Source organism: Durotheca rogersii (genome assembly GCF_024521655.1).
Source record: "Durotheca rogersii strain YMJ 92031201 chromosome Unknown GGS23scaffold_8, whole genome shotgun sequence".
Taxonomy (NCBI): domain Eukaryota; kingdom Fungi; phylum Ascomycota; class Sordariomycetes; order Xylariales; family Xylariaceae; genus Durotheca; species Durotheca rogersii.
Window position 1 is genome coordinate 304,513 of NW_026251239.1, and position 24,426 is coordinate 328,938.

The window sequence follows — 24,426 nt, forward strand, 5'->3', positions numbered from 1 at the left end:
CCTACCGTACCTTACTAGCCGTATACCAAACGGCTCAGGTATAACCGGCAAGAGAGCGAGAAAACCCCAGGAGTAACTCCCCCCGAGGGTATAACGGTCGACTACCCGGGAACAACCAATAAAACTCCCGGGGACCTATAAACCTACGATCGAAGAACTAATCTGGTATCTCTAAAAGTAGGACTAAAACCCCGGGGGTAACTCCTTCCGGGAATAGTCGATCTACGATCGGGGTTAATCGAACCCTTTTCGAAAGCTACTATCGACCCGTAAACGCCGTTAATTAAACCGGCCGATTTACGTAAATCCTCGATAACCGGAGCTCCGGTACTAAGCAGCTTTCGTCGAGGTTCGGGCCGAGCTCGAGCTCGGCTAAAGGAAGAGAAGCTACGGTAGTTACTCGTAGCGCTCTATAAAACGGCGTTCTATCAGAAAGGTATACGCTCCTAGCATACGCCTTCTACCGCGAGTAGCTTAACTAAGAGCTCGCGGCGTTAATCAACGCCCTAGCTCCCTTCCTTTCCTCACCCCCTCGGGCTACTCTCTATCGCGGAGGGAGGAGCCAGAAAAAACAGGAAGGCCAAAAATACTTTTAGGGAGCCAGGGCTTTTACCGTACAGCAGGAAACTACCACGGCTACGAAGAGAGCAAGAGCCGTTGCTCCTTAGAGCTCTCTTAGGACCGATTCCCGATTAACTAGCTCTCTCCTCGACGAGCTATCTCTACCTGAATCTCCGTTCTCTGACTTCGGATCGACCCCCTTTAAAATAGAACGAGCCAAGGCCCGTGGCTAGAACTAGTTGAGGTCCGTTACTATTAATCGGGAGCGATACCGAAACGGGGTTACTTATTAAAGCCTATTACTTACTAAAGCGATTAATACCCCGCTCGCCGAAACGCGAAGCAGTCGGAGAAAAGGAGAAGCCCAAGGGATTTCCTGGCTGCCTCCCGCCGCTTACCTTACTACCCGATTAAGTCGAGCTTTAAGGCGAGCGACGAGGGAAAGTATCGAACGCTAGGAAAGTCGAAGAAATAAAGCTCGGAAAAATAAAGTTCGAAGAGCTCTAAACGTTCGCGCGCGCCCTGCGGCTCCAAGAGGTCCTTAAAGCGCTAACCGGGCTCATAACTATCACGTAGCTAGCACTACGTACGCGAGAGCGCGCGCGAGAAGCTATCTCACGAGCGGCGAGTAACGGGAAGAGGAGCAAAAGGAAGGAAAAGGTCTTGTTCTATCTAAGAACTAGCTAAAGGAATGGAAGCAACGGAAGCGTATATATAGGAGCTCCTGTTGCTGAGGTAAGCAACGAAGAGGAGCAACCTAAGGAGCCACCTCTACGTGACAAATTCATATGTCGCTTCAAAATAGCGTACGTACAACGACCACTCTTCATTGACATCCTCGCTCCAGATAGACCAGTTAAATTCTTGATTCATATAGTCATTTCAGAGAATGTGAACGAGAGGAATGCTAGTTGTCCCGTGGCATGCATCAGGGCCAACATCTGGCAATTGTCTGCTGTGCGTATCACTCGACAGGAGCGGATAGCTCGATAGCCGGGAGCCACCCTGAGAAGATTTTTTCCATCTCGCGAAATCCAGCCGTCATTGACATAGACTGTCGGATCCGATGGGATCTGGTGGGGTGCTATGTCTAGAGCGTCGATAGCTAAGACGTATTTTGAATATGAACCGTCGATTTCAAGATGTTGACCATCGTTTGAGAATGATATATGGGGCACATATTGATTAAGGCTCCCCGTTCCCAAATGCGCAGGTTCATTCACATCCCACAGCTGGATCAACCTGCCAGAAACCGCTACAAGTTTGGCGTCGTCTGGTGAGAAAGCCATGGCTGAGACGTAACCAATATGGCCTTCAAATATTGCCAAACAATCGCCCGTTTCAATATTCCATATCCGAACCCTCTCATCCCGCGAAGCCGATGCAATCGTGGTGCCACCCGACGAGAAAACGACATCTGTAATATCCTTGGAATGGCCGTCGAGTATTCTTTGACAATCTCCCGTCGTCACTTTCCAGAGGCGAACTGTTTGATCAGCGGAGGCCGACGCGATTGTTTGCCCATCCGGCGAGAAAGCGACAGCCTGAACGTAATCGGTATGGCCCTCAAGTATACACATACAGCTGCCTGATTCGACGATCCAGGTCTGAACTTTACACTCCCAGCACGTTGAAGCAAGCGTTGCGCCGTCCGGAGAGAAAGCCATAGCTGTAATGTATTCCCGATTATGAAGGACCCGCAGAGAGTTACCCGTTTTCGTGTCCCAGAGCTGGATTTCCTCGTTGGCAAAGGCTACTGCAAGCATCTTGAAGCCCGGCGAGAAAGCAGAAGCTGAGATATCACGACTATGACCTTCCAGTGGCTGACGACTGTTCATTTCAACATCCCACATGCGGATTGTCGAGTCACCAGAAGCCGATGCGAGCTTTGTCCCATCCGGTGAAAAGGCAATGGCATTAACCCAATTGGTATGGTTTTTGAATGTTTGCTGATTGTTTGATTCTATATGATACAGCCAGACACTGTCTTCGAAAGTAGATGCGAGCTTTCTACCATCTGGCGAGAAAGTGATATGCTGAAGCCAGAAGCTGATATTGACTTGCCGATGATCACCGGAGTCTATATCCCAGAATTGAATGGTTTTTTCTTCGAATGCCAGAGCAAGCGTTGCATTATCAGGTGAGAATGCAATAGCTGAAGCACAATTGTCGTTGCATTCGAACACCAACTGCTCGCCTGTTTCTATGTTCCAACACTGAATAGCCCGGGCCGACGATTGGGGATTTTCAGAAACCGCCGCAAGCAACGTGTTATCCTGTGAGAAAGTAACGTGGTGAAAATTACTGCCGAAACACTTGAATTTGTGCCGAGAACATTTGCTTTCCGTTTCTAACAGCCGGATTGTGCCGTCCTTAAAGGATGATGGAAGTAGAGTGCCATGTGGCGACAAATCAAATATCCCAGTGTTCTGGGTGTCGCCTGCAAAACTGTCTCGGAATCCCCAGTGCTTGCCCTCTTTTATATCCCAAAACCTAACTACATGGTCTGGAGAAGCCGCCACAAGCGTCGTATTGTTGGGGAATGCGATGGTCGTCACGCCACGGTAGGTCCCAAGTGTTCTTATGTGAGCGCCCGACTCCGCGTCCCAGAGTCGGATAGTATGCTCGTGGAGACCTGGAGGGAGCGGCGAGAACCAAGAAGCTGAGGCGAGCGTCTTTCCATCTGGTGAAAAAGCAATGGCCCTGACGTCCTGATTATGACACTCGAACGTCTGGAGACACGGGTCCCAGGTGTTTCCGATTCCCAGTACATCTTTAACAAACCGATGTCGGTCTTTCCAAAAATATCTTCTTGTGTCCGTCTCAGTCGGACAAAATACAAGTGCGGCGCCGTAGATTTGTAGGGGAGCATTTTCGATGATAGAACGGTAGTTGAGAGCAAACCTCTCAGCGTCTCTCAGGAACCGAGTCAGCTCCATACTTATATCCGGCTGCCCCTGGTAGCGGTTAGTATTCATGAAGCAACACAAGATTTGATAGAGATACCTGGACAATCCGGAGAAGCCTTCTGATTGACAGTAGTCCATCTGTGAACCTGCCTAATAGGGACAAACATTCCAACCAGTGAAGGAAATGTTGCTGAAGAAAGGCCTCGACATCTTTCAATAGATCTAGTCGTAATGATACTTCCGCATTCTTATTTTCACCCACACTACTCTCCAGGTGATACGACCAATGAACACATGCATATACAAGGTCAGCAGGAAATCTGCTGGCTGCGACAGTTTGATCTATGTCATTCACCAATATCCCGGGTTTTTGAAGACCACACATGTCCTTCCGGAGTCCGTCGTCTTTGTGCCTCAAGCGATTGAGACACCTTGACGCGAGATCGGCATGTGCTTCTAATGCATCAATCTGGAAAGAATCCGATCCGGTACCTTCTTGGCCGAGGAGGAAGTCACTGAATGACTTGTGCGGTGGGGGTATCGCAATGCTTTGGTCACTAGGAATATTTAGCACCGAACGGAGTTGTCGGAGCCAGCGGTTCAGGCCGGTTTGAGATATGCCGAGAAGAGTAGCTAGGCATCGAACCGGTAGCGGGGTGACAATGAGAATTATTGCTCCCAGAACTCCACGCAGTTCCGACTTCTCTGAGTCACTGAGAGGCTTGGGTTTCTCGCGTTGATCGTGGCTGCCGAAGAAGATATTATGAAGGATGGGGTTATAGATCTGATCAAGTTGTGGAGTGTTGGCGTCACTTTGTTCTAGCCAAAGTTCCAGTCTCTCCACCGGATCTTTCAATCCCTCTTCATCGTCAATAAAACGACAAACCGTTGATGCGTATATAAATAATGGCCACGGAGTCGTTGCCAAGGAGACCAGACGCTCTAAGTCTTTTGACATTGGCCAAGGGTCTTCGATCTCCAGCCGAAGCTTGATGTCCTCAAACTGCTTGCTCAGGAATGTAGATATGTCTTCCTTCGTTTCGCCTACGAAGTCCTCATTCAATGCTAATTTGGTGTATTTCGCAGTGTCAAGGCCATTGAAAGCACTAGTAATAGCACCAGTAGGCCTACTCGTCAGAAATATACGTATTCGCGGCAAAACAACCTCCTGAAACCGAGATAGCTGCTTGCAAATCAATTGGACATCCCGGGCGTTATCGCATTCGTCTAGGCCATCAATGACAATAACTTTCGCCGGACTATCTGGTGAATCACGGTCAATTTCAGAAAGTGGCGTCAAAAAAAGAATTTCGAATTGTTCGTCCAAGGCCCTATCTTCGATCTTGTCATCGCCTAGGCTTTCGAGAGACAAATGGAGATGTGTCTGGAAGCCTGGACTAAGTTTCGTCATTTGATTAGCAATTGTTGGGAATACGAAAGCCGAACCATTGCGATCTTTCTCTCCTCGTTTGAAAAAGTAGCTAGCGAACAGGCGACGATGATTATATTTCCAGTCATGCGCCAGGGTACGACTGATTGTCGATTTGCCAGTACCAGCAGGACCCTGAAGCCAGAAGATGGTCTTGCTGAGTGGGTCATTTGCCCATGAATTGATGTATTTCAAGATGCTAGCCCTTGTTCCCGATTGGCACAGTGGAATATGTTGATCTGCGCTACTGCCGTACACGGCGCTGGAGACAGTCGGCAGTCGAATGGCATTGACCGACTTGGCGATGAGTGCACTAAAGAAAACGTTAGTTAGGACGGAGAGAAGTTATCTGTGGAAGCATACTTTGTACGCCTCTGCTCCTGTAGTTGCGCTGATCCGATATCTCGATGCTCTTCTGTAACTCGGAGTTGCTTCGTTGCCAGTGACAATAATCCCTGAGTAGACTCCAGAGACTGTCTTGCGTCATCCTTGAGATCCTCCACCATTGCTCTCAAAGCTGCGTCATTGATTTTATGGAAGTCGCCATCAACAACGTTTTCGAGGCGATGGACCTCGGATAACATGCCCTCCCAATCTTCATATCGGACAAGATCTTTGCCAAGTCTGTTGAGACGCCTTTCATAGAAGCGCAAAACGCTTTGCAGTTGAAATTCGAGAATCTTTTGGTAGAGGTCTCTAACATGGATTTCAAATTCGACTCTGAGGCCCTTGGGAATAGTGGAACTTCGACTCTGATCTCTAGGTAATAACAGAGGCTCGAGGGCGATGTAGAAGCGCATGCGAGAGGTAACATAAATGAGGCCGTCTCTGTTGGCTTGTTCTGCTGCATTGGGGTTGGTAAGGAGGGGGAGGACGAGACAGACGCTGGCCCACACTATTGAGGCTTCCACGGAGGCCTTGACAGCCTCATCCACAACGCTCTTTATCTTCAGCACGAACGTCGTAACCTGTGCCATCTGGTCCCGTACGACAAATTCGTTGCCAGCCACGGTATATGTGAGCAGATGTTTACGCATGCGATCAAGGCCGTTTTTCGTTATCATGTCGAGTTGTGCTTGTCGTTGCTTTGGATTCATATCTTTAAAATAACTGCTTTCTGCTGGGTCTGTTATGAAAGGTGTTATTCGGTGGCTATGGGATGTATTCACGTTGAACAACGGACTTGACTTCAGCTCTGCCTCAAGCAGTTTCTCGTACTTGTTGACCGTCTGTGGTTCCTTCGCTCTGAGCTCGTCATACGCACGGTCCCAGAGGGATTGCACCTCTTTTTCTTGGCCATGCTCCTGCAAATCGTGTCGGGGAACAGTACCATACTGGCTGTCTTCTCTCGCTTCGGCTGTTACCCGCTCTTGGCTGGCAGGACTATTCTCCTGCCCAGACGAGCCTGGCCCTGTCGCTGCCGAGGATGAGTCTGCCGCAGCGAGCGGGGTTTGCTGATTGACATCGCTGATTTGGGCTTGGCCCTGGGCCTGCGTGGCGGCCAGGTTCGATCTGCCATGATGCGGCCAGACCCTCCGCAGCCTGTCTCTGATGGGCATCATTCTGGTTGAGGGCGCCGGGTCAGAGGATAAGAAATTCCAATTTCTGCTGAGGGACACGACCTTCGTCCTCAGCCCGGGGTTTGTGTTTAGGCGGCTCGTATAGCTACATTTGGGAAAAACCCTCGTTTCGGGGTAGGATTCTCCGCTTTTAATATCTAGACTTACTGTGGGCGCGCAAGCACGTAATCGGTCACGTGCAGCCATGGGGTAAGCCCTGCCCTAGTAGCAGCCAGGGTTACAAAAAAAAGTTTAAGTTTTTTAAGTTAAGTTAAGTTTAAGTTAAGTTTTTTAAGTTAAGTTAAGTTTAAGTTAAGTTTTTTTCAGCTTAAGTTAAGTTAAGTTTTTTTCTACTTAAGTTAAGTTAAGTTAAGTTTTTTTTAGTTTAAGTTAAGTTAAGTTTAAGTTTAAGTTTTTTTAAGTTTTTTAAGTTTTTTTATGCTAGAAATATGCACGAATTTTATGATTTTTATACATTTTATACCTTTATACTTTTATATATTTCGAGAAAAAAAATTAATTTTATTATTATTATTAATTAAATAAAAATCCTTTCTTAAAACTTATTTATCTTTAATATTAGGTTTTATTAATAGATCTTTAATTATTATAGTGGTGCGGTAAGACATACCCTCTTGATGCATTACGTAACACGCTACGATAGGCCTTATGCCTATATAGAGTAACCATAGCTCCCGTAAATGCGGGACATGCCATGCTAATCATTTAGTTCATTACCTAGCTAGATTATTATCTTTACCATTTTTACCTTAATTAAAGATTCGTTTTTGCTATTAGATTCGTCGTTCTCCGATTAGTGCATCTATTTTAATTACAGGCGCTTAAGTTACTTCGTCGTACCGCTATAGCCGAATAAGTGACTTTTGCGTTTTACCTATTGGTAGGTACGTACGTAAAGCAAAGTAAATAATAGGTAGGTAGGAAATAATAGGGGTAAGACTGGTTATATTAAGATATCTGATCTAGGAGCTATCTATCTAAGAGTAGGACGGGGAAGCCGTCCCTTATATGCCACGCAAGTACGGAAGTACTTACGCTACCTTTAATTAATAAATAAACCATTACTTACTCTGTTTTTTTTCTTTTCGCAATTAGCGACTAGTAATTATAAACTACCGTCCCTAATTACGAACCATTACTCCCGCTTTACCCATCCTTCTAACCTTAAATCGACGTAATTCTCCTCTACTAAAGTTCTTATGGCTTTATTCGGCGAGGCCTTTATTATTACGTTAGCTAGGTTATAGCTTCCGTGGATCCATTTGATATCGTTAATTTCCCGATTCTCATATAACTATCTTAAGGCTATTAGGTTAATTATTAGGCGCTTCTTATTGGTATTACCTATCTATACCAAGTATTAGTATAGCGATAATGAGTTAGTATATAATATTAAGGGCGCCCGAGGTAATGCTAAACGCTTTAAGATAGTATTAATTATATAGTAGATAACGTAGCCGACGTCGTATCCTTAAATCATCCCATAGATCTTACTAGCGAGTATACTCCGGGTAACTCTCTTATACTTGGTCGAAGATTAATGGACTATATTACCGACGATCCGTAGCTCGTTATCCTTAGCGGTAGGAGTAGGTTTCTTAATTCCGAGTATTATAAGGTAACCGATCTAGGAGCTTATGTCGGTATTATTAACGAAGGAGCCGTCTACGAAGATATATAGGCGGAGGTTCTTAGGGTCGAGGGCGATATAGTTAAGGCCTCGGTCTTTATTAATTATTTACTAATTAATTCTCGTGTTAAGAGCCTTCGCTTCCTTAGCCCCGGGGTTAACGTATTAAGCGGCCGTGGAATAATCGAAGGCTACTTTAAGTTAGTAGATTAAGGAGATATATGCTCTTCTTACGCGTTATTCTACGAACCTTTTAGCTATATTAATTACCTTCGGATCTAATGGCTTTAGTTTCTCGACTTACCCTTTTTAGGTTACGGAGACTCCCTCGGCGTAGACTATAATACATAATCCATTAAAATCCTTAGTTATCCCGGGTTTAAATATCTTCTAGGGCTTCGCTTTAATTCCTACTTTTACTAACGCCTTATTTTCTTATTCGAGGAATTCCTTTATACCGATATTTAGGGTATTATCTATCTAAAGGCCTATAACTTTAAACGGTTAGTTGGTATTCGTAATTAATAAGTACGGGTCGAATACCGACGGTTCCATTTTTAATTCCCGTTAGTGGTACTTCGAGTAGGTTTCGAACTAATACGTGCCTGCTTCCGCGAGTCTATATAGCGGTTTAATAATACGTAATAGCGTTTCCTCGGGGTATTTATTTTTTAGTTCGGATAATAAGCGTACGAAGATTATTCGTTACATTAGGGTCTTTAATTACGTATACGCCATTATAATATCCCGGATTATTATTTTTATACCGTACTGTTATTATTAAAGTATTAAAGCTAATATTAGTATTAGGCGTTAACTTATCTTCTATATAATAAGCGCGTACGTTATTATAGACTCTTTCTCGCGGTTTCTATAACCTTAAACCATTAATCGGGACTTCTCGTACGGCGTTAGGATATTCTTGCCTTTAATCTTACGAATTATTCGTAACTTAAAAATAATAGCTCCTTAATAAACTACGTAGTCGTATATCTCGGGTTAAAGGATGCCTTCGTCGAAGAGCGCGTTTAGTTCCTTTAAGTTAGATGCCTTATACGGTTAACTAGGAGCGATAATCTTTCCCGTGGCTCGTAATCTTAGTACTAGGACGTAGTCGTCCTTCTCCTTTATGCTTAAGTAGGATACGTCGGGGGAGGGTCCGTTAAGATCTTCTTCGGGGATGATCTCGTAATCCTTCGGATTAAAGCCCGGCTTCGGTAATTCGATCTTTAGATCCTTCGGGGTCCGTTACCCATCTATAGGCTGAATATACGGTTTAACGTAAAAGCTTCTAAAGGTCGACGTCCCCGCTAACGCGTTTAAGGTAATAATTACGTCCTTATTTATAACGGCAATAACCTTATACGGCCCTTTCTATCCTTCTTTTTCGCGGAAGACTAGGACCTTACTACCTAGTAGTAGAAGGGCTAGTAATATCCTTAATATATTTAGTTTATTACGTATATTAAGGGCATCCCGTATAAACCTCTATACCTTTATCTTCTTAACCTTTACCATCGCCTTTTAAACTACTTAGGCTCTTTACGTCTATAACGGGGTAAGTAATAAATCCATATTAATCTTCGGATACGCTCTAAAGATAAGTAGCGTAGGGATTAATCCGTCTGGATTTACTATATCGTTAACGGCTTTAACTACTATCTATAAGCGGGATGCCTTTATTAAGCCCTGGACTTCTTACGTAACGATCTCGTATATCCTACGTATAGGGCTATGGTATTCTTCGACTTTTCCGACGGACCAGTATACTTCTACTAATACCTACTTATAGGTAATCCCTACGAGCCGTACCTCGTTACGGAACTCGGCGCTATTAAAGTTCGTACCGGCATCGTAAGTAATAACGTCTAGGGGCCTTAAGTACGTATTTATTTAGCATTATTTAAGGGCTTCCTACGTCTCTTTAGCGGAAATACTCCTTATAAACCTTACCGCTTAAAAGCTAGTTACTATATCGACTATATAAAGCACTAATTATCCGTCTAGGTATATAATATCGACGATTATTTCGTAGTTAAAGTCCATATCTAGGTCCCTTAAGGCGAATCTAAACCTCTATAACGATTTACCCTTAACTTAGTAATAGTAGCAAAACTTATTAATTACCTTAAGGTCTTTAACGTCGACCTTATGTCCGGCTTTATCGAGTAAATCGTATAGCTTATTAACTAAGGGGTACCCGAAGCGGGTATAGATCCGTCGTAGTTCCGTTTCCGTAAAGTAGGCTACGGCGAGGTAAGCCCTATCGTAGAGTTAGAACTACGGATATCCCTATTTACGTATAATCGGGATTACTATACTATCCTTTAAGATTAATTAATTAGTAATATTATTAAGGTATACCCTTAGTTAGTTCATATCCTTAAGTAATAAAAGGAATGGAATATCCGTTTCTATAACGTAGAAATCGACTTATCCGAATAGGGTATTAACTAATACGGTTCCTAGGGATCCGAAGAGTAGCCTATCTCCGAATCGGATATTCGCTTCTCCTACCCGGCTACTATTAATCTTTAGTTATTATTTTAGGTATTCCCTAGCGAGCGCGAGATACTACTCCTTACCGGTAGTAGATACCCGCGCCGTACTTATATTTAATATAATACCCTGGAATACCTTCTTTATATACCGGTCGAGGATAAAGGACGTTCCTAATACCGACGAGTCCTTAAAGGGATTAATAGCGGTAATTCGGTACTAAAATGCTTAGTTAAATAAATAAGCGGCCATTATATATTATTCGTCGTCGGATAATTAGTCCGTATCGGGTTCGCCTTTCCGTTCCGTTTCCGAGATCTCCTCTATGTTCTTAATTCCCTCGTAATCGGCTAAAAAGGTCGCATAGTTACCCTTGTTATCCTTACTAGCGTTCCATCGTATCCTTACCTCCTTCCTTTCCTTCTCGGAGTATTTAATAGACTAATACCCTTCTTTCTTATATACCTAGCATCTTCTTTTCCATACCCGCTATTACCCGAATCGACCCCTTCCTTTTTTATTATCGTAATATTTACCTCCTTTATCGTTACGGTAGTATTTACGGTCGACGTAATACTAGTTAGGTTTATCGGTATCGTCGTCGCTATCTACTACGAATTATCGTACTCCTTTAAGGTTTTCGTAGGTATTAATTAAAGCACGGAGCTTACTAGCTATATCTTCGAAGCGCGCTAAAGGTTCGAATAAGGCGTATTATAACTAAGGAACGTTACGGTAGGCTCGGTAGACTACTACGATTAACTACTATTCGCCCTTAAAGTCGGGGCCGAGGGCCCTTTAATACAGGGCTAGTTTATCTAATATAGCTTAGAGTACCTCTAGGTCCGACTTATCCTTATTACCCTTCTTAGCTTTCGTATTATAAAAGATAATCGCCGTTTAGTTATAATAATACTAGACTTTATTCTATTCCGTATTAAAGTAGCGTTTCATGGCTAGATATATATTCACGAAATACTAGTACCGTAGTACGTTATATAGGAAGTAGATGGCTACCTTTCCTAATAGGATTATCGAAAAAACGGCGTAAAATTAAGTTTATCGGATCCTAATAATATAACAAACGTTTAAGAAGAACCTAAACTTATCCTCTAGGATATTATATACCTTCCCCGTATAGTTATTTTCCTTATTCTACGCCTTCTTAAAGTATCCTACGATAATAGGGAGGCATAATTCGTTCGGTACTTTCGTAGGTAGGATATCGTAATAGGTCTATTACTTTTAATTCCTAACGGGCATAGGTAACTATCGAAGGAGCTCCGGTACTAGAACGGACGGTAGTAGTAGCTTAGTTCCCGGCGTACGCGATTATCCTATTAACGAAAAGGAACCGCGTCCTCCGGGAATCCCTTCGTTTAAGTAACTTACTAGTGGTTAGCTACTAGGATATTAATTATATCCTAGCTCCGGAGTAACGTATTAATTTCCCCGGGAGGGTTACGTTTTCTTTCTCGCCCGATCGTTTCCTTTTATTAACGGATATAACTAAGGAAAAAACAATAGCATCCATAGGCTATATAAATTATACGGCCTATACGGTTTATAACCCGTCTAGAGACCTAATAGCGGAAATAGCGGGTATCCATACGGCGGGTACCCTAGGTATAGCGGGTATGAATATCCGATAAGGGGAGGGGAAAGAGGTATAAAAGGTAATAGCTAGGGTACCCGTAGTTATTAAGGGGGTAAAGGCGCCCTAGGCGCCTACGATATAGGTACCTACTAACGAAGTACGTCCTACCGAGGAAGGGAAGAATTATTAGGTATTACCGGGATATCGGTTCGAGGGGGAGGGGTTAGGACGTTAGGTTACTATGGTTAGTCGGTTCGAGATACTAACGGAGGATTAGGCGGTAATCCCTATCGGCCCTTAGCTAATCCTACCTACTACGGCCTTAGCGTTAGCTCGTTAAAGGATCCAGGGTAAAGGAAACTATGTCTAAGCGGGGTTTCGAACTACGGATTAGCCGGGATAAAAGGAAGGTTACCTCTATATATAGCCCTTCGAAGCGGAGCAGGGGTTTATTAGGCTAATGATTCGGCCGCTACCTCCCCGAACTATAAGGAAGTTAGTCTTCCCCTTATCGATCCTATTAGCTTAGGATATACCGTTCTTTAGTTAGTTTTTATTATTAGCATTCTCCATGCTAGTATATTAGGCTATTTAGCCTTAGCCGTTTAGAGTTCCTAGTAATTCTAAGTCGGAAGGCCTTTCGCCTGTATTAGTTCGGTAAGTTCCCGGGAATATTTCGCATTACTCCTTCCTATATAGATACCTTACCTTATTAAAGCATTCCGTAATAACGAGCGAAGAATAACGGGCATAAGTTCGAAATCTCTTAGACTATAGCCTCTAAATCGTTCCTAATATTTACTTAGGGCCTTATCTATGATACGAACATTAAGGATATTAATATCCGCTACCTCGAAGTCCGTTATTATTATTAATACCTATATTACTTTTTACCGTAAATTAGTAACCTCCGCTAAGAATTACTACCATCTAACCACTTATAGGTTAAATTAAGTTATTACTACGGCTAATCGTCCTATAATAAGTTTAAGTAGGTCGTAGAGGTCGTTTAGGTTCCTAAGGTCCTAACCTCCTAGGGGTTCTCCTAGCGGTTTACGTCTAAAGATAGGTACTAAGGAGGAGCAGAGCGTACGCGATGCTAGAGACCCGGATAGGTTTACTCGAAAGTATACTCTATCGAAGACTATAGTACGTACGATGGTCTAAGACGGATGAAACTAATATCGCTATATTAATCGAAAGGCAAGGAATTTAATATAGTTATCGTATCTTAGCTATGCCCCTTGGTCGTAGAGATATAGTAGTCGCTAGCCCGAAGGCATAAGAGGTAAGGGGAAAAAAGGGGTAAAACGCAAAAGTTACTTATTCGGTTATAGCGGTACGACGAAGTAACTTAAGCGCCTATAATTAAGATAGATATATTAATCGGAGAACGACGAATCTAATAGTAAAAACGAATCTTTAATTAAGGTAAAAATAGTAAAGATAGTAATTTAGTTAGGTAATAAACTCGATAATAAGCGTAATATATTCCGTACTTACGGGAGCTATGGTTACTCTATATAGGTATAAGGCCTATCGTAGCGTATTACGTAATATATTAAAAGGATATGTCTTACCGTATTACTATAGCTTCCTTAGTTTAATTATATCGTAAGAAATAATTAAATTAAAAAGGATAATACGGTATGTTCCGATTAATATTTCCCCTTAAAAACTACCGCGAAACTCTATTCCTTCGGTTATTATTTAATTATTACGGCCGCGCCTTTAATTTCTCGTCTAATATTATAAAGGGGCCTCTTTATTACTTTACGGCTAACTTAGCCCGGTTTATCCTCGCCGATCTAACCCGATCGGCGTTTTCCTTCTTTATCTCGGCTACCTTTTTCTTAGTTTCGTTTTAGCCCTCTTAATTAAGGGGATAGCAAGGGAACGGACGCGTCCTAAGGGTTAATTAAGTATTTCTCCTTTACCTATACGGTATAAAGGTTTCCTTTAATTAAAAAGCCTTAATCCTTTCTAGTCCGGGGGGAGGGAAGGGATACGTTATAACCTTAACGAGGTTATTATAGCGGAGGTTTACGTCCGTTAATACGAAGGAGTAAGGGGGATTAGGTACTAAGGCTATAAAGGAACGACGGACTTCGGCTTACGCGATAAACCGGACGGAGGATTTACGGCTAGGGGGCTCGCCGATCGGCGTACTTTACGCCGAGGCTATAGCGTTAATAAGGTCGATTCGCTTCTAGTAATTTACGGCTTATCGGAAACGCTTAACGATATTAACCCCTTCCTTTAAAACCCGAACGCTATAAAATTACTTTATTACTTCGGCGTATTTTCTTATGGTATTAAGGGGATCGAGGCTCTTATTTTTTTAGGCTTAACGCGCGACTTCGATCGGTCGTTTAAAGATAAGATACGGTAAAATACCGCTTTAAAAACCGTAACTAAAGCTATTTTATTAGTTTATTAACGCGACGTAGTAAGTAAACTAAGGGGTTATATTAGGCTCGAAATTACCGTCTTCCTATGCCCGCCGTAGCTAGCCGAGCGCGTACGCCGCCCGATCGAAGGCGCCGTTCTTAACTATATTAAAGCTAAATAATTTTCGGGGCTTAAGGAGGTATAATATTACGGCGAAGTAGGCTTAGGAGAACTTTAAAGGGTCGGTACTAGCTCGTTCGGGGTCTATTAGATCCGTATAGATCGTAAAAACTAAAATAAAGGTAGGGTTATCGAGGAGGTACTAGCGGGTTAGGAAATCGAACGATCCTATCGATCGGTAGCTTATCGTTTAATACGGATCTATTTCGAAGGCCGCTTTCTTATCTTCGAGGTCGTAGTTAGTTATAATATAGAAGGCGCGGATATCTTCGTTAATAAGGTAATCGTAACGGGCGACGTAAACGAAAGAGTTAGCTAGGACTACCTTCGTTTATTCCTATAGCTATTAGTTTATAGTTCGGGATCGATTAGCGGATAGCCGGAAGGCTTAGGTTATATCGGATCCTAACTCGATCGGATCCTTCCCCGAATCGTAATTATCTAGAATATTAAGCTAATATTTCTCTATATTACTTTAGTTATCTTTATTACCGTAAATCTCCCGTAGGAATTTATTTAAGTCGGTTAGATCGACGCGACGTACGTCTTTATAAACGGAGGGAAAGAAGAAGAAGAGGGGGATTCCGGCGGAACGAGGGAAAGACATAATAAAAGAAAAAAAAAAAGAATTAAGGAAAGGGAAAGAAAAGATAATAAGTTAAAAGTAAAAATAAGAATTTATATTAATAATAAGAAAGGTAGGCTAGAGATTAATAGGAATATAATAATTATAAGGGAAAGGGTTTCGGAATAAGATACCTAAAGAGGAAAAAGAGAGGAAAGGAGGGAGACGTATTAACGATATAGTTAGATATACCTTTACGGCTAACGCTTTAGGAAAGCGCGTTTTCCCGCGTACGTATAGAGCTACGATAGGAGACGCGTTAGTTTATAGCTTCTTATTATATGTTCTTAGTAAAGTAATAAGTACGTACGTTCGTAGACTCGTAATTAAACGTAGGTTAGGATAGGTATTATCGAGACTCTCCTAAGTACGGTATTTATAATTTAAGTAACGTATTCGACTCTTTCGTTCTCGTCCGACCTTCCTTCTTATTTTTCGCTATTCTATGGTTCCGATTTACTTCCTTTCTTTTATTCCCTAGGTCCTCTATCTTCGTTTTAATTCGTTTTTCGATTTTTCTTAATTCTAGATTTATAATTTCGTCGTCCTTGTTTCTCTTTTATATATATATATATATATAATAAACCTTATTATTTAAAAGTAACTCTTTAAACTAAACCGGGCGTCCGTCCTTAAGCTACTCGAGTAGCTAAAGACTACGGGAATTACCGACGAGGAAATTACCGGGGCGTTTAAGAAGGCTAAGGAGAATAAGAAAAAGGCCGTAACGTATTAACGGGCTAAGTCGATACCGCTACCGGTAAACCTAATGAATAAGTAGCCCGACGAATCCTTCCGCCGCCTACCTTTTATCGAGGAATTCCGGGACGTTAATCGGCTAATTCCTAAGCCTTAGTAGGTACCGTACGCCTCGTACTTCCGCCCGTTAAACTAAAGCCCGAAAGTAATTATCGGCCGGTAGCTCCGGAGTATCGAGGAAATTCGGGTAATAAACTAATAACGCTAGGTATATAACTCTTAATATTAATAAGATCTATTAATCGAAAGCTATACTAACTAATAATAAAATAATTTATAACGTCCGGTTTTATTTTTTAGATAGGCCGGCGGCCGGCCGGTATATCGCATAGGAGATTATAAGTAAGGACTTTTAGGAGGTTACCTACCTTTAGAGCTACGTTATATCCCTCGCCCGTTACGTTTAATCCTTTCGCCGCCGGACGTTATTTATAAAGATTAATAATAAGAGCCCGGTTAGCGAGTATTTCCGTCGGTTAGCGACGGATCCTCGTTACGTCGTTAGCTTATTCGTTTAATAATATAAGGTATTTAACGAGATACCTTATTAGTATTACGAGCGCCGGCTCGCCTTTTCCGATACCGCTAAATACGTAGGTATATAGCCTTTCTTTTCCTACCGATCCTTAGCCCCCGATCGTATCTTTAGGTATTCTTACGGTATCTACCTCTTTTTTATTAACGGGGTACGTTATGAATTCCGGGACGAGCGGTTTACCTACCTACGGGTAAGAATAGATCGTAATTCCCTTTTAATAAAGGATTTAAGCTAAGCCGTATACCCGCTTATAATACGGGTAACGGGAAAGGAGTTATTATTTATAATAGACTCGAAGATTACTATTTTTCGGGAGTCGGGAAGCAAGTAAGTTTTTAGTTTTCTTAGTAATTAGTAAGTAAAGGATAGGGTAAGAAGGTAGAGAGGAAAAGAGAGGTATTAATCGGCGGGTATACGTTACTTCTGGCTTATTTTTTTTTTAAACGCGTATTCCTTTCCTTTCCTTTTCTTTTTCTTTTGCTTTTACTAATATAAATTACTTTCCTTACTTTCCCTTTAAATATTAAAATATACCTATATTAAAATGTAATAATTACGTAATACTAGGATGTTAATATCCCGGATTCCTAACGATAAACGTAAAGGATAACTTATTTAAGTATAGGAACGCGTTAATCGGCGTTAATAATTTATAGAAACATACTTTCTTTTAAGGTAAGAGGTAAGGGAGGGGCGTATTTATTAGTATTATGATTTAGGGTATTAATTTCGTATATAGGCTGCCGGTTTAATAACCATATAGGGATAACTTCTTTTCTCCCTTACTTAGGAGAGCGACTATATGTTAAGCTCCTAGGCTTTATTACTTTTCGATCGGTATAAGTAGGTTATTTTAAGGTACTATAGCCTTATCGTATTATAGTAAGAGGGTTATTTATTAAGTCGGGTCGATCTTCTTAATCCGGGTTTATCGTTAGGTATAACTTCGTATCCTTTAAGCTTTTTATTTAGTATTTTTACTATAATTCGTATCTTGTCGTTCGGGGCTAACCATTCTTCTTCTTCGTCGTCGATTACCGAAGGCATAGGCTCTAGGCCTTCTTTAGCTTAGGGGTCGTTAGTAATCGTCGATTCTTAGTTCTTATATTTAGTCGGTAATAAGCGTATAGTTTATTCGTCCTCCTTCGGGTTTTTTAGTTCCTAAAACCCGTTAATATCTTAAATAAATTTCCGTAGTTTATGGCTTAAAACTAGGTATAATAGCGTAACTTTATCCGGTTCTTTAAGCTTATAACGACTATAGCCTAGATCTTCGGCGATTAGGTACGGTTTCTTCTAGTAGTATTTTAGTTTTACGGTTATCGACTTATTTATATATCGTAGCGTATCGTATAGTAGTACGAGGTCGTCGGCTTTTAGGGGCTTTTTTCGTATCCGGTAAGCGTTTTTTTCGTCCTAGTACCGGATAGCTTTCTTATGTTTAATCGCTAGAACCTTAGCTACGGCTAATATATCTTCCTAGCGTTTCTCGATTAGTCGTACGCGTATAGCTAAAAGCGATTCTCGGTCCGGGATATTCTTTTAGTTTATAATACGCTAGGTTAGGATAACGGTTTCTATCGGGATAATAGCCTTACGCTTATATATTAATTCGTATAACGATATTCCGTATAAACGCGTCGAGGTTTTATTTACTTATATAATTACCCTTAATAGGTTCGTTTATTCCCGATCGCTACCGTTTATACCTTTTATAAGGCCTTCGCGAATTACTTTATACTTAACCTCGATTATACCCTAGGATTACGGGAAATAGGTAATGCCGACTTTAACTCTAATACCGACTAGCTTTATTACTTTACGGACCTCCTTTTTATTTTCGGAATTATTATTATACTTAATTACTAGGGGTACGCCGTGCTATAGGAATATTTACTCCTAGAGAAACTTAGCGATCGTTTTAGAATCTATTTTTTTAATAGCTCGGGCTTCGAGAAAACCGGATAATTCGTTTCGTACTTCGATTATTACGATAAATCCGTTATTTATTAGTATATATTATACGTTTATTACTTAGTAAGTAAGAACGTTAACTAGCTCGTTATATAAGGTAGGGTCGACTTTCCGGGTATTATTTCCTTTTTAGTATTTAGGATACGATTTAACCTCTCGGGCGACGTATTCGAATATGCCGCGTTAGTAGTATAGTTTAATTATCCGATCGTAGGTCGAAATACGTCCCCTATAGCCGAAATCCTTATAGTAATCCTTAACTATAGCTTTACGTAGTTTCTCTTAGTCGATAACTCGTCGTATGTCCTTATATTTCTCGGGCTTCCTCTATAGGATATCCTCCGAAACGACGTATTTAAGCGCTTCCTTTTTAAACCGGGTCTATCGCTTTTAGTACCCTGTTAATCGGTTATTTCTTAATCGGCTAGGTAATTAAAATCGCGTAAAAAACGTTATTATTTTTTACGACTTTATCGATTATTCTTCCGGCGGTTATAATGATAGGGCTTTATCGCTAGATTATTCGACGACGTTAAGTAATACGATTATATTTACGTATATTATATTAAGCTATATATTAATAAAGTCCTTTATATCGCCTTCTTATTAATCGTCGTCGTCGTCGCTTAGGTTATTAGGTTTACGTAAGAAATTATCCGTAGCGGAATATCTCTTGCCGGGTATATATTAAATATCGAAGCTAAATATCTTAATATAGGCTATTTACTTAATAAGGATAGCGCCCGGGAAACTAGAGAATCCGTCGTTAAGCTAGGCGATTAATACTTTAGCGTTGGTTTTAAGTACGAAGTAGATGCCGTAAAAGTAGTTTCGAAGCCGTCGTAAGGACTTAACGACTCCTAGATATTCTCGTTTCGTAGCGTCGTAATTTAACTCCGTTCCTCTCTAGATCCCTAACTCGTATCTCGAAGGTTTAAAGTTACCTTTATCGTTATCCTAACCTAGTACGTAGCCCTAACCGTCTCTTAATACGTCGACTTTTACGCGGATTAATTATTCGATAATATAATTTAAAATAATTAATACCGGTACGTTAATAAAAGTAGTTTTAAGCGAATCCATAGTATATTATTAATCGATACCTTAAATAAAGTATGCTTCCTTACGTATTAATATTAGGAGGGGTTTAGCGACTATGGCGTAGTAGTCGATCTATATTCTAAAGAAAACCGTAATACCGATAAAAGACCTTACTTCGTTTATATTCTTATATAACTTTTATTCTAAAATCTTAACTATCTTCGCTTCCGAGAGCTTCCTATCGTTTATACCGTATAGATATCCGACGATTACCGTACTACCTTTATACTAAGTAGATTTAACGGCGCTAGTAGTAGTACCGGTTAATTCGAAGTTTAAAAGGACGGCGTCGATATTCTTTAAGTACTTTAGGATAAAGCGTCGTATTCCCGGAAAAGCCTTTTAGTTATCGTATCTCGATACTAGCCCTTTAATATTAACGTCGTCGAAGAAGGGCTCGTACTTAATAGGAATTAAATCGTAAAGAATTCGTATAACGGTTCGGAGAAAAGCGGTAATTAAGTTCGTCGCGCCCTATAGTAGAGTCGTTATACGTAAAAGGCTAATAAAAGTAGCGAACGTAATTAGGTTACGGTTCGTTTCCGCTAGCGTTACTTAATCGTACCTAGAGAAAAAGTCGACGATTATAAGGATTAAATATATAGCGAATTCTTAGGCAAAGGAGTCTTTATCTCGAGGTAGGAAGGCGTTGCGAATAGTTTAGGCGTTAAGTTTTATCGTAAAGTTAATAAGTCGTAAATTATTATCTTTCTTTTCGATTACGAATTACGTATTTCGATAAGGACCGTAACTTTCTTCTAGGATTTCGTTCTTTAGTCGTATACGTAAGACTTCGATTATTCGTTTCTTAAGGGATATTAGGATAGGGATACCCTTAGCTTATTAGGCGTTATGTAATACCGTCCTAATCTTATAGTCAGGGTAAACCTTAGGTCGGATTTTCCCGATTTTAGAGAAATCCTAGGCTAGGGCTATCTCTTTTCGGTATAGGATCTTAATAAATACGTCTTTCTCTTAATCGGTTAGTTCCGTATTTAATAAACCTACTTTAATAGCGTTAAGTCTTTCCGTTATTAATCTATACCTCGGGGGTTGCTAGCGAATCTTAATATAATATTCTTATAGGGTCTATCGCGTTATAATACCTTTAGCGGTTCGTACTTCGACTTAACTTCTTTTATTACCTAATTCTTTTAATCTAGTATTCCTAGCGGTATTTAACTATTTAACGGTACGTTATCTACGGGTTAAACTTTACGCGACTTAGGTTTATATATATGTTACGTAGCTAGCGAGAGCTAAGCTTAGGTTAATAGGTTATTCGTAAGGAGAGTAATGGAATGAGGGTAAGAAGGTATATATTGACTAACTAGAAAAGAAGGAAAGCTATTAGAGAGTATAGAGCGATCTATAGGTATATATAGTAGTACTTAGCTAGCTTAGGTAAGCTAGGTAGTTCCTACTAGGGGTATATACTTACGTAATATACCTCTTAGTTAAGCTTACGATAGTAAGGTTAATTATAGTTCTTTGCTTACGATAATAGCCTAAGGGGTTGTTCCTTAGTTTCGCTATGCCTCGTTAAGGTTAATCGATTACTAGGTACCTTATCTCGGGCTTTCTTATGTCCCTTTATTCGTATATGTTCCGGTTTATTACTAGTAGTATTTTCTCCTAAGTTATATACTTTTCGTATCCCTTACTTAGTACTTTATAGTTTATTATAAATAAAAGTAATTATTCGTATAATTATTCGTATAATTATTCGCTTTCGATTAAGCGGTAGTTAGCTATATAGGTAATATAGTAGTAGTAATAATAATAGCTTTAGTATTAATACTAGGATTTGATTTCCTTTGTTACTATCGCGCGCGTTCGCGCGCGTTACTTATATTAACCGATTCTACCGTTTCTCTTACGAAGGCGGTTAAGTATAAATATATCTCGGATTTCTCGCTTTCGAATTAAGCGTATCTCTTTTTCTTTCTTTCTTTCCTAGGTTATTTATTATAGGTATATATACCTAACTATAATTAAGTAATTCTATTAATTACGCGATCGTAAGCTAATATAACTAGTAAAGCTTCGTTAATTTATTATCGTAAGGTAAGTTTACTTCCTTTATAGTTTACGTAGAGCGTAGCTCGCGTATTATACGAGTCGTAATATACTTTTATTAAGCGACCGTAGGATAATATCTTAGCTTATCGCGGTAAGGGTTATTATTTATAATTAGTATATTACTTTTAGTATTAAAGTATCCTAGGACGATAGAACGACCGTTAATTACTTTATATTAATAAATAAAGGGTTATTCGAAATAATCCGTTTATTATTTACTCGTTATTTACCGGTAGTAGTATAGTACCGTAATTAACGATCTTTTAATATATCCGATACTTAAAAGCTTCGTAAGATAGTATTAACGCTTTAGGGTATCGTAGCCTCGCTAAAGTAAAGGGTACTCGGCTTTTTCGCCGCGAATACCTAGCCTTTTACCTTCCGTATACGTACGGGGGGTAGCGTTAGAACTTCGGCCGGTAGCTAAGTCCGCCGCGGAAGGGTATCTTCTACTCCCGGGTCCGGGGCCTTAGTTATCGCTTAGCCTCTTAAGGACCCTTTTATCGACGAAGGCGACGTCGATATAATTATACCTAACGCCTTAGCGTAGCGTACCTAGGCCTTAGTAGCTCGCGTTTCTTAGGGTACCGTATCCCGAGTTATTAAGGTTTCTACCGACGAATCTTTTAAGAAGGAATCCTCCGAGGAAGACTTCCCTTCCTTATACGAGGGAGTAGTCGAGGAAAGCGACCGCCCGGCTATATTAATTACTCGTAAGGTTTTTTCGCGTAAAACCCGAGTCTAAACTCGCGTATATTAAGTTACGTTCTTTAATAATATCGCCGTTATTCGCGTAACTTAAGCGACCGTTATTATTATTATACCGATCCGTAATAATATTATAAAACGAAAACGAGGATAAGGACGAGGCCGTAGCGTTTCCTCGGTTTCCGGAGTTATTACCGCTTCTATTATTTCCTTTAGCCCGGCCGTTCCGGCGGTTTTATTTAATACCTCCGTCGTTCCGGCCGTTTCCGCTTCTATTACCGTCGCCCTAGGAACTACTTCGGTTATTCGTAATCGAAAGTACGGAGCTCGCCGTATAATTCCTTACTTAAGTTACGTACGTAATACGGCTTAGAATAGGTTTATTAAAAAGTACTTCGATTTTTTCTAGAGTACCGGCCGCTATTACCGCTACTTATCCGGCTACGCCTACGTATCTTTATAAGTATTCTTATTTCCGTACGTCGAGATTTAGAATTAATATTATATAGGGCCGACGCTTTAATCCTACCGGCTACTTACCTTATCGTCGCCCGTATCGAGTCCTTAGTTAATATATAAGCTTTATTTTACGTTAGTTAGTATTCGTTAACGTTACTTATAGGCCCTTAAGCTCGCTACGATAATAAAAGAGCTCTTAATCCTTTATTAAAATAAGGAGTAAATATCCGCGGTTTCCGAGACCGTAAAATCGCGACGAAGCGTAACTAACTCCGGTTAGTTTACCTAGCTAAGCGTAAGTCCTTCGGTTACCGGATTATCGACCGTTCCTATCGTACCCGTTCCTAGCTTTATACCTACTAGTCCTTTTATTACTTTAGCCGGCGTAAGTAACGCTTCCGCCGGCCTATCGACCGTAGTACCTAACGTAGCCTCGTTCGTTATCGCCCCTAAGTAGGAGTTAAATATAGAGATAAAGGACGTTAAAGGAAGGAAAGGAAAAGAGGAGACTTCCGAGGACGAAGAGTAATCTTTTAAGGAAGTAATATTTAAAATCGCTCGCGCTCCCGCGCCTATTTTTTTCGAGTAATACCTATACGAAGTATTATATCGATAAGCCGACCGTTTATACGAGGAGATTATCGAGTATTAAAACGAACTCGCTAGTACTTATATTTCCCGCTAGTCCGGCCTTATTTATTACTTCCGTAATTAAGTTCTTTATCTTAAGGTAGCCTTCCTATACTAGGATCTAGGAATAATACGAGTTCGGTATTTAGCGGTAAGGAGAGTTATTTCTATATAGCGGTAGTACTTTATATCTATATATTAATTAATTAAAGGGAGAATTTACGTATCGTTAGTACTTACGGTAATTCTTTAAGTATTATTATAATTATTTTTCCGCGAGCGTTTTATAGGTTAAATAATACTTTAAAGTATTCGAACGATTAACGTAATAAAGCTTTCGTAAGTCCGTTTATTAATATTTAATTAGTAGGGAGATAAATTACTTCGAAGGTATCCTTTTAGTATTCTTAGCGTAGCTATATATTCTATATATTTATATAACGTAGCCTAGTATTAATCCTTTCTTTCTTCCCTATTATTAGTTTTATCGTTTACTAGTTATCGTTATATATCCTCTAAGGTTTTCCTAGCTCTAAGGTAATATCCCTAAAGAAAGGTTTAAAAATTATCGTTTCCTTAGCTATATACTTTAGTACGAGTAGTTTAGCTTTAGTCGTCGATATTAATACTATATCTTAGCGAGCGGCTCTTCATATAATCGGACCTTTAAATAAGGATATTACGTATCCTTAAGACGACTTTTTTAACTTAGAATCGTTTATAAACGAAGCGTTATTATTAATTAAGAATACCTAAGCGTTATTACTTTTACCC

At 40.6% G+C, this 24,426-nt stretch overlaps 1 protein-coding gene across 1 annotated transcript; it reads right to left on the reverse strand.

The window, feature by feature from the left end:
• Positions 1 to 1,205: 1,205 nt before the first annotated feature.
• GGS23DRAFT_509310 (uncharacterized protein) lies at positions 1,206 to 6,152 on the reverse strand. Its single transcript, XM_051514536.1, has 4 exons — positions 6,069 to 6,152; positions 5,263 to 6,019; positions 3,568 to 5,212; positions 1,206 to 3,512 (listed from the first exon to the last, which is right to left on the reverse strand). Exons 2-4 carry the CDS (start codon positions 5,994 to 5,996, stop codon positions 1,431 to 1,433), a joined length of 4,461 nt encoding a protein of 1,486 aa, XP_051372367.1. The 5' UTR covers positions 5,997 to 6,019; positions 6,069 to 6,152; the 3' UTR covers positions 1,206 to 1,430.
• Between the last annotated feature and the right edge of the window lie 18,274 nt (positions 6,153 to 24,426).

Coding starts and splice junctions, on each gene's coding strand:
- GGS23DRAFT_509310 (XM_051514536.1), bottom strand. CDS start 5,996: ATGAATCCAAAGCAACGACAAGCACAACTCGACATGATAACGAAAAAC. Junction 5,213..5,262: donor CAGGAGCAGAGGCGTACAAA/GTATGCTTCCAC, acceptor CGTTTTCTTTAG/TGCACTCATCGCCAAGTCGG. Junction 3,513..3,567: donor GGCTTCTCCGGATTGTCCAG/GTATCTCTATCA, acceptor TACCAGGGGCAG/CCGGATATAAGTATGGAGCT.